Source organism: Anser cygnoides, chromosome Z (genome assembly GCF_040182565.1).
Source record: "Anser cygnoides isolate HZ-2024a breed goose chromosome Z, Taihu_goose_T2T_genome, whole genome shotgun sequence".
NCBI classification, from domain to species: Eukaryota; Metazoa; Chordata; class Aves; order Anseriformes; family Anatidae; genus Anser; species Anser cygnoides.
The window spans coordinates 24140362-24154523 of NC_089912.1; the positions used below are offsets into that span (position 1 = coordinate 24140362).

Genomic DNA, 14162 nt, shown 5'->3' on the forward strand with positions numbered 1-14162 from the left:
CTGAAGCAAAAGGCTAATGTAAAATGGATGCTTCAGAACTGGTCACATTCCTCAAAGATCTTTCATTACAAATGAACAAAGGCCTTTCATTACAAAATAAAGGTCAAATCTGAGTGCATAGAAAATGAATCCTAAATGGCTTATCTGAGGAGGATATGGGATTCTACTAAACAGGAAAGTATACACCATTAACAGTCAGCCTCGTAAGTAATGGAGGTTATCTCCATCACTAAAATTCACACTTAAGACTTAATGGGAATAAGCATGGGAAAATTTAAACCACTGTAAATGTGATTTGTAAATCTCTAAATACATTCGTATAAAACCAGGCTAAACAGACAAATTACCAAAGATCCTGACCATCAAAGCCACCAGTTAAGTGTGTTCTGTCTTGCTTATTTCAGACAGACCTGAGATACCTTAAACAAAAGCAGACATACAATAATCATATCACATGAAACATGATGAGTCACAATGCCATAAGGTAGCTACACTGACAGCAAACCAGATTTGGTGGGACTGCTCTCAATGCTCTATTAATAGGTTCCTGATTCCTTTTCACTACCCAAGCAGTAAGAATCAGGCAGTGGTTTGAGATGCTCCATGTTTTTCATTTTTGCCATTGGATGTGGAAAATGCATGACAGAAATCCATAATCTTACTAGGCATCACTGGTTGAACACTGTTTCAGCAATTAAGCTTAAAAGCAGAAAAACGCAAATCCTCCCAGACCTGGGAAGGTAAAAAGCTAAGATATGAAGAAGCATTAATTGAGTCCCAGCCTACCTTAAATTAGTTTAAATGTTATCAACCTAGTGGGCAGCAACTGTACCTATAATATGACCCCAAGATACTGGGTGGACAGATTTTGGTTCTTTATTAATGTGTTCATATAGATCCGGTTAATTGGAAACAATGCTCAACATTGCAAGAGAAATTGGAGGAACAGATATGGATTCAACCACATGATGTCAGACTACTAGATATCTTCCCAAGTCATCAAGTTATGTATTAAAATTTAGTATTTAAGAGATTAATATTTTTATGGTTAAAACAGAAAAGGGTACGCTGTACAGCAAAACACAGCAGAAAACTACAAGAGCCCACATATCCTTTTAGTTTAAATTTAATTTTTCAGATAGAAGTTATCTATGTACAATCAGTGTGCATTGTAACAATTCTGTTAATAAAGTCATTCAAATCTTCTAAAATATTAACTGGCTGCATAGCACATTTGACATTATTGCCCATGTTAAAGAGGGAAAACAAATGGATTTACAACAAATTTTGGCTGATTTGGGTTCTGAAGTGTTCAGATATTGAACACTCCTTCTTTAAAACCAATGCACCTGAAAAGCTTTCCAGAGCACAGTTTAGCTGGATATTTCTCACGATTTCATTACAACAATCACAACACTGACAGTTTAATAGAAAAAAAAAAAAGTATCTAAAGTATCCAATAAAAAAAGGAGCACTAAATGGAATAAAATATTCCCTTTCCCCATTTTTACATTCTGATTCCATCAAGATATTTTATTAAAACATTTAAGTACACTGACTTTCTTTCATACTTGTGACAAGAAGGCCTGAGTTGGTGGGGAAAGGAACAGTCAAAAAAAGCCTGAGTGGGGAAAAAGCTCATTTAATTAATTTACAATAATTTACAGCCATTTGTTGGTGTTGTTGTTTTTTAATTTTTTTTGTTTGTTTGTTTCATAAAAAGGCATTATAGCTGATCACAAACAGGAGAAATCCTGGCTATTTTACAGTTATAGGTACAGAATTTAAATATTCAAGCTTGTGATGAAAAGTGGCAAGGTGGTCGCAGTGTACAATGTAAACAAGTAGCTTTGGAAAGTGAACAAAGTCCTTGAGAGTTCTTTACTAAGAAACAAAAAAAAATAAACTCCTCATTCCTTCCTGAAACATGAGCACAGGTCAGTGTTTAAAAGTTCATTTACAAACATAATTTAAACTGTGTTCAGCCTAAAATCACTTTGACATGAAGAGTTTTATAGTAAGATCCAGTCTGAAAGGGGCAGTGTTGAGGTCCCTGTAAAAGTAAACATCTTCCATTTCTTAAAAAAAAGTGCCACAACATTTGCAGCACAGTGCAGCATAAACTTTAAATACAAAAATATTTTTCTTCTGTTGGGATAATAGACCTTGCATCCTGGAAAGAAGTAACAATACTGCTACTGATAGAATATCCAGTCCATATCTTTCAAGTCATGTAAGGCAATTACTGTGTTAGTTTACTGTATATGGCTAAAAGAAGGTCCAGAAAATGTCAGTCTTTGTTATGTCTTCCGGCTACTCCATGTATGTTCAGGTGTACTTTTGTGATCTGATGAGTGTTCAAATGGAGACCTGTGTCCCAGGGGAGATCTTGAACCATAAGGAGACCTCTGATCTAGTGGTGACCTTGGGCCACTACCAGAAGCTCTGTGGTCCATTTGCCAGTCTGAGTGGTACCTATAATCTCTGGAAGATTTATGATGGCTGTACTCTGAAGCAGAACGGTGATCTGAATGTATCCTGTGGTCTGAATGGGAACGGTGATCTGAATGAGGCCGGCTGTCTTTTAAATTTCCTTCCAGGTTTGACCTGTGGTCTCTGCTCCTGTGGTCATCTAACTTTCTATGTTTACTATCACTGTAGTATCTAAAAAATACAAGTTTTTATATTAGATTAATGTTAACTGAACACACAGTAGTAACTACAGTTATGTCAATTCAACAGAACTGCATTAGAGATATATCCTCTTTGTAATTTTGCATTACTCAAAAAATATACTTTGGTGATTCCTATGAGCACACTACAAAAACAGGAAGGGAATTCTGGAGAAACTCACCTGCTGTCTTGTTTGTAGTGATCCCAGTCTCTGTGATCTTTTCCATTGCTGAAGGCTGAATATGGCCTTTTCCTAGAGTCACTTTTCTTGTAAGCATCTCCCTGATGCCGGTCTTTGTGATGATCATGGTATTGTGACAGATGTCTATCAGAAGAGTAACTGTCTCTGCTACTGTCATCATGATTTGTAGTCTCTTTCAGTCTTTCTACATCTGTTTAATAAATCAGAGGTTATGAGGAAGTCTCATATACTATAAATTCTCTTCTTCACCTAATTCAAACAGTACTTCTACTTATCAGACTTAAAAGAATATGACAACATTATAATTTGGCAGAAATATGATCTAAGTAGCTGAAAGACAAACACACTACTGCGGATGATGTAAGAGGGAAGCAATCTAGAAATGTAACATGTAGGGGTCAGAAACCGAGCTTCTCACCCTTACAAACTGAATGGACGGGCTAAATGCGGTCCAAATAAGGAGTGAGTAGAAATGCCTTTGGTAGAGCAATTCTAGACAGAATGGCAGCAACTTCCTCTCTAAATAGGAAAGGCCCCCAACAACAAGATGACATTTTAAATGTACAAACTAGTAGCATTACTATAGCATTTCACTATTAGCAATTTACTACAGCATTTACTATTACTAGAGCATTACAAGCATTACTAGCATTCCTATACTGTTCTAAAAATATGTTGATTTTAAATACATGATAATATAACTAAAATATTACATAAAAATATTACAAGAATGCAGGTGTGGGAACATAGAAAACTGTATCTTGAAGTCACAATTGAAGTCACAGTTTGCAATTAGTTATATGGGATGTATTTTATTTTTGACAATACTGCTGTTTGATTTTTTTTTTCTCTGAGGCTTTTTTTTTTTGACACTACAATGGCTTACAAATGGGCAAAGAATTTCTATGAAGTTTAAAGGTTTGAGTAGACTTCTCTACCTCGCCAAAATAAAATACAAAATGTAGGTTTCCATTTATTTTTTTTTAAAGGATGTTCAACTAACTTGCTGCTCAACCCAGTAAGTACCAGGCTCAGTCTGTGCTCTGCTGAATTTCTTCAAACTAGTTTATTTATACTAGTGTGCCTATCTCTACCAAATTTTGCAGTATAGGACACAGATCTAGGTGATAGATAAGGGTATGTGAAATGAAATATACTAAAAAAATAAGATATCTAGCACAAGATCATATTTAAGATTTCTTACCTGGATTTCTGATTACATGGGTATTCACATTGCTGCTAATATTCTGGTCATTGTGTTGCTAAAAGAGACGAGTACATGAACTTACTGATAAATCTCAGTTTATCTGAATACTTTAGAAAAAAATCATAGAATCATTAGGGTTGGAAAAAACCTCCAAGATCATCTAGTCTAACCACCCCCCTACCACCAATATCGCCCACTAAACTGTGTACATAAGCACCATGTCCAACCTTTCCTTAAACACCCCCAGAGACAGTGACTCCACCACTTCTATGGGCAACCCGTTCCAGTGCCTGACTGCTCTTTCTGAGAAGAAATGTCTCCTAATTTCCAACCTAAACCTCCACTGGCGCAACTTGAGGCCATTCCCTCTAGTCCTGTCACTAGTTATCTGCAAGAAGCAGCTGACCCCCAGCTCCCCACACCTTCCTTCCAGGTAGTTGTACAGAGCAATAATGTCTCCCCTGAGCCTCCTCTTCTCCAGACTAAACAACCCCAGCTCCCTCAGCCGCTCCTCACAGGACTTGTGTTCCAGGCCCTTCACCAGCTTTGTAGTCCTTCTCTGGACACGCTCCAGGGCCTTGATGTCCTTGTACTGAGGGGCCCAAAGCTGAACACAGTACTTGAGGTGCAGCCTCACCAGAGCTGAGTACAGGGGGACGATCACCTCCCTGGTCCTGCTGGCTACACTATTCCTGATACAAGCCAGGATGCCATTGGCCTTCTTGGCCAACTGGGCACACTGCCGGCTCATGCTCAGGCGAGTGTCAACCAACACCCTTTTGTAAGGGTGTTTGTATACTTTTCCTCTGCACAGCTTTCCAGCCACTCTGCCCCAACCCTGTAGCATTGCATGGGGTTGTTGTGACCAAAGTGCAGGACCTGGCACTCAATGAGGTTCAACATGGGTAAGTGCCTATCAAAGGAGACTACCACAAACACAAAGCAAGTACTTATTTAAAGTGTATATGCCTTGCTGTGTTTCTGATAATCCTTTAAATCTAAACGAGTTATAACACTTGAACATTTTTATATTTAGAGAGGGTCTTAAAATATTACCTGAGACTCTTGGCGCTTTTTGATTGCATGCTTATACAGTTTGTGCAACTTTCTGGCATCAAATTCTGTAAACTTAGAGACAAAAATCCACAAATTTCTGAGGAAGAAGAAAAGAGATGTTGTAGTTCTTACATATATTCTTTTTTTTTTTGTATGACACAAAACAGCATAGATTTAATTGAAATTAATTCAACAACCTCAGTAAAAAGAAACACTGTAAAACCTGTTACAGACTAGTGCCTAGCTGCACAGCAAACATTTAGCTGTACATCAAATGTCTGACAAATTAATTACTGTAACAATTTGACACTTTGCATTATTTATCATCATTACTTTAGAGTTCGTAGTGCATGAACAGTAGTATTATTATCAATTTCATTAATGCGATGATTTGTGGAAATGCTTAGAAATGTTGCTTTCAGTTTATGCATGCCTTTTGAAAGATTGTTAGAAATCTAACAGAAATTTTCAATATTTGCTACCCAGTAACTAAAAATACAAGTAAAGTACAGTAAGTAAAACTTCTTCCAAAATTGAAGTTTCCTGCAGGGGAAGACATTTGACCTACAAGACTTATTTCCTGGAAATATCAGAGAATTCATCCACAATTCCAAATCCTGGTCAAAGATTTGAAAACAAATCAATCTGAAGAAATGACAGAAGTGGCATGGCTGTAACTTCAAGCCTAATCTGTCCTATGCAGGAACAAAGAAGAACAAACACTAGGTCAAGTATAGATGCCAAAACCCTAAAGAAAATGTTTGTTTCTATGATTACAGATAACTAAACTGAAGTCTAAAATTCTATCAGACTACCAAATGCTACAATCCAGTAACATCTGAATTTTTCAGGCTCCGGAAGCATCACTCTGATCCTTCACTCTGACTACTTAAGTCTTATTTTAACAATCGCCAAATGGTACTGTAGTATTATTATGAATACTAGCCCTATTATGTATTTCCACTTAAAGAAAAATAACATTTACTGAGGTGTTAGACGGGTCTTGTTTTTATATTTCAGACCACCTTTAAAAATTTTGAAGTACAGCTGTTTTTACTTGCTTAAGCATTCTACACTAACAACAGTCTGTAAGGAAATTATAATGCTTAACTGACTTGCATATGGAAGTGTAGTATATATTTTCAGCCCAAGTTGTAGGATGTATTTTCAAGACTTAAGTGCACATTACGATAGATTCTTAATGCAATTTCAGTTACTTTTAAGTGTAATATAATGATGGATAAAGACATTTAAGAACTCTGTTTTGAAACACGTCTGAGTATGTTATTATAAATAATTTTGTCATATATTATTAGAGTATATTTTAAAAAGAATTAAATATTCTACAAATAAAAATCAAAGTTCAGCAGACACATCTGAATTGCCTATTTTTAGCATAAATTAAAAAAAAATCCTCAAAGCTGAAAAAACAGATCCTTAAAGATAAGAACTCTTTCCCATTAAATATTTAACACTAAGTAGAAGTTATCTAGTGTTTACTTTGGGTTGTAAGAAGTGAGATTACTCCACCTACTGGATAAAATGCATTGCTATACAGTATGAAGAAGTCAATCTATTAAAAGCCAGAACCATTTATAATCAACTTGTATAACCCTTACTTAAGACAGCAGAAAAATACAAGAAAAAGAGGGTAAGAAACAAGAGAAATAATCAAAAACTATTATCCTTAATACAAGTAATTAAAGATTTTCCTTTTACAAAACAAAAATTCATGCAGAAAAACTTACTTCCTCCACTGTTTAATTTGTTCTGGATTTGTGTACTCCTTTAGGCATTCAGTAATGTGATCCCCAATTTTGATTAGACACTGTCTAGTATGTTCCAGCTGCTCCCTTTCAGAAAGGCCCTTCTCTGGTCTATCCAGCTGTTTCAATGCTGCTTTGACAGGCCTCATTCTTTCTTTGCACTGTAAAATGCAGAATATATATATGTGTATATATATATGTATATATATAAATTAAAAAAAAATTAGAACACGACCCCACCCATTACTGTGATATTTATACAGGCAAGACAGCATTGTTACAAGCAAAACAAAACACAAGACCTTGCTCATAGGGTGAGGGGAACACATTGAAGAATACCACAAACAATGTGTCAACATCTATGGAGAAAAATCAAAGAGGCTGTTCCTTGAGAACAGAGAAGTTATGATGCCCCATCCCCAAAGAGTTCAAGGAAGAGAGTTCCATTGCTAGTTCATGACACTAAGCAATTAATCAGCTGCAATACATATTGACTTAGCCACAGCTTAAATTAGATAGCTTGCAGAGCTCACTGCTTAAACCTAGAAGTGATCAGAAAAATGTAAGTGTACAGAGAAATCAAATGACTTCCAGTCACAAAGCTATCCACACATCCACCTGAGTCACTGGAGGCCCATCCTGGGGATCACAGATAAGTCACTTGGAATGTTTAGTTTAAAAATATACAAAGATGAGTCAAGGACATACTCATGAGAATCTAATTTGCGTGTCACAGCCAGCACCACAATAAATCCACTAAACCTGACCAGCAGAAACAGACAACCGTGGAAATCTGTATGATAAAACACACAGAAGAAAAGCTCACGACTGCTCAGAAGAACTCATTGGTACCTTTCAGGCTTACCAAAGGCTGCAGTTGACCTATACAACTCTACATATATTGTGTGTACATACCTCTTTTTTTTCTCTAATATTGATTCTGTTTTTAGACAGAAGTAGTAATTTATCCGAAATTCTTTTGGTGTCAAAGAGATTACTCCAGCCAGGTATTTCTAAAGGCTTTAGAATTTGTTCCTTCCTGTGTCTAATAATTTATGTCTGTGATACCGCAGGAGGGAAGTACTGAAACTTAATTTCTCTTTTTATCTTACTAAGAGGAAAAGCATTTATGATAAGGTGAAGCCAGAGACTCCAGCAATTGCATTATGTATTCTGCTCTTGAAGCAGTATACATAAGTTTTTGTTGAGGATAGATCTTTACAGAGTATATTTAAAATCTATTTAGCATACAGACTGCTAGGTAAGTTTTCTTACTATACTGCATACCTGCAACAAACAACAGAATAAAACTGCTGGCTTGAAGACAAAAATAACTTCAGAATAGTATCAATATCATCCATTGATCTAAGACTTTACTAGCAAGAGATTGTCTGGTACTGTGTGTAATAATGAATAAAGAATCAGAAACTTCCATTTTTTAAAATATCAAGTGTAAACTTGTAAATCAAGTTATCAAAAAGGGACTTACCACACTAAACGTTTTCTGATCTAGTTCTTCAGATTCTTCTGATATAGGAACTGGTTCACTCGTGGCAGTAATGTGAACTGGAGTATCCAACAATGGAATTTTTTTATTTTTTTCTTTATTTTCTGATTTGATTTCATTTACCTAAGAACAAAATATGAAAATATTTGAGTATATTTTGGGTCTGAAATTATCTTGTAATGTATGACAATAACCATAACTCTTGCATACTCTTCAATAATAGGAAGGAAAACTATGATGGTACATTTTACTTTCTCTGTGGGATGGAAAAGGAGAATGGAAAAGGAGTAAGTTTCTTTTCTTGTACCCATGCATACTCACAATCCAATGAAGATACATATAATTAAGGAAGTAATTCCCCATTTCATATGCCTGTCTTCATGGTTGCAAGTGGTAAAAATGTAACTTCAAATGATGTAAAAGATTTCAATGAAATGACAACTGATTAGATCCAAAATACCTTTTCAATTCAAAATCATTCACAAAAACCTAGTGGCCTTTTCTGATGCTGTATAAGATAAATAAACCTAGTTACCTTCTCTTCCTTTACTTCTTTTTCTTTCTGTGTGGATTCTTTTACTTTGTTTTCTCTCTTTTCTTTAATATCTTTTTCTTTTAATTCTTTCTTATCCTCTTTTTCTTTTTTCTCCCTTTTCAAATCCCTCTTATTTTCCTTTTCTTTTGTCTCTCTTTTTTCTTCAGCTTCCTTCTTTATACCAATATCTGGCTCAGGCTTTTCTTCATTTTCTTTTTCTGCTTTTATTTTTTTATGTAGATGTTTCACTGAAACAATCTCATCCTGCAATATGCAAGCATATATGTCACATCAAACTGAGTTTCTAGCTATACAAGTTTCGCAACCATAAGATTAAAACATACTTTTTATCTGTGCATTTCTTTTTTTTTTTTTTTTTACATGGATTTAACATCTATCAAATAGAAATGGATATAGTTGTAAAGAAAAATGAGGGCTATTTACTCATTTTCTTGATGTGACACAAAACAAGTACTGATTTGGCAGTGATAAGAAGGGAGTGAGAAATTAAGTCACTTTAATTTCTATATGCCAAAAGAAGTCTGTCCCTGTAAAAAGCTCTAAAGCACTAAAGTCACTAAGGAAGTATGTCTTGAAAACTGAGCTGATTGTTCAGGACACTCAAGTGATACAGATGTCAGAAGACCTCTGCTCTAGTTAGCTTTGTCTCAGTAACTTTTTACTGATCCCACATTAAACGTTCACAGGAGAAGGCAAGAGAGTCCCAACTTCCATTCTTTTGGAGCTGTTCTTTTTACTATGCTCAAATAAAAAGCCTTACTTACAGACTGTCTAATAGAAGCCCATTTAATTATTTGATGACGAAAAATACATCAAGCGTTTGTAATATTTGTTAATGAGGTCAGAGTTGGAAACTGATATCCTTTCAGACAGAAAAATACTATTAAGTAACAAAAGTAATATCACACAAGCAAAAGAATCATCATCATCTTTTAATCAATTTAAAAGATATCTTGGACAAGTTGCAAAAAAGCAGATGTAAAGACATCTAGTACATGAATTACAATAAATTACTTAGATTAGGTATCAAGTTATTAGCACTCTGGCAGTTAAGTAGTTAGAGCCAATCACTTGGGTGTCTAAAGCCTATTTTGGGATCTAGTCTTTTTTTTTTTTTTTTCCCTTCAGAGGTGAAATTATTTGTCTCTGCCCAAAAGTATTCAAGTAATGCATAACCATTATTAAATACACAAAAGCATTCTAGGCACTCTCCCAAACAGAACAATCAATCAACAGACTGGCAGTGTCTTCTGTTTTGAACGAAGACGAAGTCTGACACTTTTTTTTTCTTTTTTTTTTTTAAGTAGTCTGAAGACTTAATTTATGTTGTTTTATCATTCAGTTGCGAATTATCAATTCACTGGGAACTATGAAAACACTTCTCAGTCTTACATTCCAAACAAATCATTCAAGTTATCGTATCTACAAAATAAGCCAGTCTACAAAGAAAGGTTAGTTTTTTGTTATTTATTTGTTTTTTTATTGGTACGACTTTATATTTATGCTTATAACTTATTATGTTATATACTTATAACATATAGGAAGGCTTCAGTTAAAACTTACTATTTTTTTTTCTTAACTTTTCTGTAAACTGCATCATAGTTCTCAGACTTAATCTATTTCAACTATGTATTTCAATTAGTGTATTTCAATTAGTGTTTTATCTTTACAGAAAAAGTTGACAATTACAATGGCCTGAAATAGTTTTAAATGATTATGAAAGACACATATTTTGGTTTATATTAAACCAAGTAGGAATGATTTTAATGATACTTACAGATTTGCACTTACTTATTTAAACTATTTCAAAATTATAAAATTAGGTATTTAACCCTAAATGTTATGTTGTTCTCTCTAGTGGTTTCTGCTGTGTAATAGATATAAGAAACAGATCCAACAAAAACAGAGGCCTAACAGAATACTTCAGAAGTAACACAACATAATGAGGTTAAGTAGTCTTTTTGCATAATTAAAGTCATGACATGCAGAAATTTTCACTTGCACATCTTGAAACATCATTTATTCATGCTGCTCCTTCTAATTGGGTTTGACTTTTTTTTTTTTCTGCTGGTCCTGAACTAAAACATACCTGAAGAACCAGTTGCTACTACTGTAGCAACACGCTAGCCAGAAACATTCCATATTTGTATGTTGTATTAGGTTTACATTTCTAACAGATACAATGCTGAAGTCTTTAAATAACATTGAAATTGATCAATGATACTTTTAATTACACTACAACATTATTTAATAATAAAATTTGGAAAACTACTCATAATTCCTCAGCTACTGGGTTATCACCAAATTACAACAGATAGTCCATGCAATTGTGCTGATGGAATATTAACAGTAACAACCACATGAAGAAGATGCCATTCAGGTGCGTCAATTTTACTAGGTCAAACAGAAAATAAAATAGAAATTTCTAGCAGTCATCCTCACTATATGAAAGATATTTACCTTATTATCCTCCTCATCATCATCTTCATCAGATTTTTCTGAGGGCTGTGGCGATGAATCACTTTTTATTTCTTCTTTTATTTTTGAAGCCTTTATCAACTTATTCTTCTTAGTTCTTGTTTTCCTCCTCTTTGAATTGCCCTGAACGCAAATTAGTACCTTTAATACAGCAATTGGCAAGCATCTCCTCACCAGAGTTGCAGAAAAAGATTTGTTTTTATATCAAATAGATTTCATTTTATTTATTGACAGTAATGACCACCACTGTTCTCAGGACTGGAGCAAGCACAGTGCAACAGTAGAGAATACTAATAAGAGAGAATGCTAAATAAGAGAGATTAATACAATGTGATATTTGCAATTCATTTCTTAAGTTCATCTCATGTAGTATGATTACCAGTACTGCACAATGTGAAAAAGGAGAACAAAAAAAGGAAAAGGATCTAACACCAAAAGAATTTTATTTTATCTTGCTACTGAATGCCAAATTTTACTTACTGCACCAGCAAGCCTTTGTGCTTCCTTTCTTGCAAGGTCTTTATTCAGTAATTTTATGAGGTAGTCTGCACGAGTCTGTAACTGCTTTGCCTGGGGTTTCTTATCTGGATCATCAGGTAAAATCTGAGGAGAATGTTGGTAGTAGGAACTATGAGTACGCATTATCAGATTTCAAAAATCAGATTTCATTTATTAGCCTAGAGCACTCAGAACAGAAAAAGTTTCATAAAAGAAGGTGGATTTCCACTTCAACTGTATCTAGCAAATATACCAGCATGCTTGAAAGCAATGGAGAATTTCTTATGTTTTCATTTTTCTAAAAATAGCAAATGCTACATCTTGGAAATTGCCTCACAAAATTTAGAACAAACTAGACTCAGATTTCTGTTTCCACTCTGATAGTTCATTCTGGGCTCCTCTACCAGTCATCCACAGAACTCCCAGTTCTGCCTCATGCATCCTCTAAATGAAGAACTCATTATTACAGTATATTGCAGATGCCAGAAGTACAAATGGGTGGTTTAATAAAACAGAAAATGAATTGAAGGCAGAAGTATAAATCATTACTAAACAAATTTGGACAAAACCCTGCCTCCTTAAATCTCAAAGCTACAGGTTGTTCACACTGTCACGAAGTTTGCCTCATCCTAGCTTTTTCCTAAATGTGTTGCTCACTATTGCTAATCAGCTATTGCAGTACTTCAGTCTGATCAGTACAGCTATTTTCATGTCATGATTGTCCATCAACTGAAGAACCTTGGGATTAAGTGGTGGTGGAGAAACTAAGACAAATCCCTAGAAAAAACTCCCTTCAAAAAACTCAAGAACAAAAAAACCTCATCTCAAACATCTAAAATAGGGAAGCAAAAGACAGAAAAGAAAGAATTCAAACGACAGAGGCTCACAGAAATAGGGAAGCATAACTGACCATAAGAAGGCAGACTTCAGCTGAAGACTCCAAATCTAATGGCACACCACACAAAGGATAGATATGTGGAAGTACTACAGTTATGTAAAATCTCTGCAATTTCACTTATCATAAAATATGCTCTTTCAGTAACTGTCACTAGCATTATTATCTAAACAAAAAAAGTCCTTGATAAAACATTGTAGATGACATACCTTCTGTGTCAAACTGAGATCAGGATCCATTTTTATCATTTCCCAGCTGCCATAGCCATATTCATAGATGCCTACTAACAGATTGGAATCATCTTCTTTACCCCAGTCTATATCAAAATGAGCAGCCTTGGTGTGGCATGGGATTACATATCTAACAGAAATAAATCACAACGACAAATAGGAGATTTTTATTTCTGAAGCTTAGGAAAGAGGATGCTGACTTACTAAGAACAGAAAACGCACATCTAGTTACATCACTACGATGCTATTATATTTAGGAAAGTAATCCAAGTACCTACCACTATACTTTCTTAACATTTCCAGAAAATATTTGTTGAAATCAACACTGAAATATGTTTTAAAGCTGATCAAGATTATATTGATCATGATAGACAAAAGACATCTGTCTGTGGTCCTGGGTGGTGTCACAGAGTTGGCTAATTGTGAAGTTCTCTTGTTTTATACTTCTGTATAAAACATCATCCAAATGAAACTGCTAACTGAATATGCAGATAGTGTAAAGATTGTGGTACACAAGGAAAAGAAGTTCAGAGGGTGGTAACTACCACCAACAGTTACCATCTACTGCAGTTCAACATATACTGCTTTCCCTCAAGCAGATATGACACATGGAACAGCTCATCAGCAAGCCTGACTTTTAGTCTGGATGTAGTACTATGAGTAACTGAACGCAGTGAGTACAGTTCAGAAGCCAAAGCTGATACTGACCTCTTCCTTCCCTGAAGGAGGAAGAAATAATGAAAAACAAATTTGGAGCAGTTTGCTGCTGCCAGTCCTTACAGAGAATGGAGGGACAATGCTGTGACAGTTTCCTCTGAGTCCGGGTTTTCTGAATAAAGCAAATAAAGCCTGAACCATTTTCTAAATTATAACTTCCTTCAGGAAAAAAAATACCTTTTCCTTTCTTCTGGATCCGAAGGAATGGATTTGTGCAATGGTGCCAACTCTTCTTCATGAGAGATGACTAGCTTTGCATTCACCTGCACTCCTGAGATTCGAAATGTTGGGCCTTTAACTTTCCCAAGTCTACCTCCTTAAAATAAATGATCAAAGTATTAAAATGTTAGCTGTTACATGTATCTTATAAAAAACAA

General features: G+C 35.0%; 1 protein-coding gene and 1 long non-coding RNA gene across 4 annotated transcripts in view; one reads left to right on the forward strand and one right to left on the reverse strand.

Moving 5' to 3' along the window:
- The window catches only part of LOC136789032 (uncharacterized), a 761292-nt gene that overhangs the window by 246543 nt on the left and 500587 nt on the right, over positions 1–14162 (forward strand). The gene's annotated exons all lie outside the window — the stretch shown is intronic.
- The window catches only part of CHD1 (chromodomain helicase DNA binding protein 1), a 54743-nt gene continuing 41691 nt past the window's right edge, over positions 1111–14162 (reverse strand). For 2 of the 3 annotated variants that reach the window (XM_066987926.1, XM_066987928.1), the window contains 11 exons: positions 13963–14101; positions 13048–13198; positions 11926–12048; positions 11428–11568; positions 8947–9210; positions 8394–8534; positions 6887–7065; positions 5139–5235; positions 4080–4137; positions 2855–3065; positions 1111–2664 (listed from right to left, as the gene is read on the reverse strand). In XM_066987926.1, the coding sequence (XP_066844027.1) occupies positions 2301–2664; positions 2855–3065; positions 4080–4137; positions 5139–5235; positions 6887–7065; positions 8394–8534; positions 8947–9210; positions 11428–11568; positions 11926–12048; positions 13048–13198; positions 13963–14101 (1868 nt within the window). In that variant the 3' untranslated portion in view covers positions 1111–2300. The remainder of the gene's footprint in view (positions 2665–2854; positions 3066–4079; positions 4138–5138; positions 5236–6886; positions 7066–8393; positions 8535–8946; positions 9211–11427; positions 11569–11925; positions 12049–13047; positions 13199–13962; positions 14102–14162) is intronic. The other variant, XM_066987927.1, reaches the window with a different exon arrangement.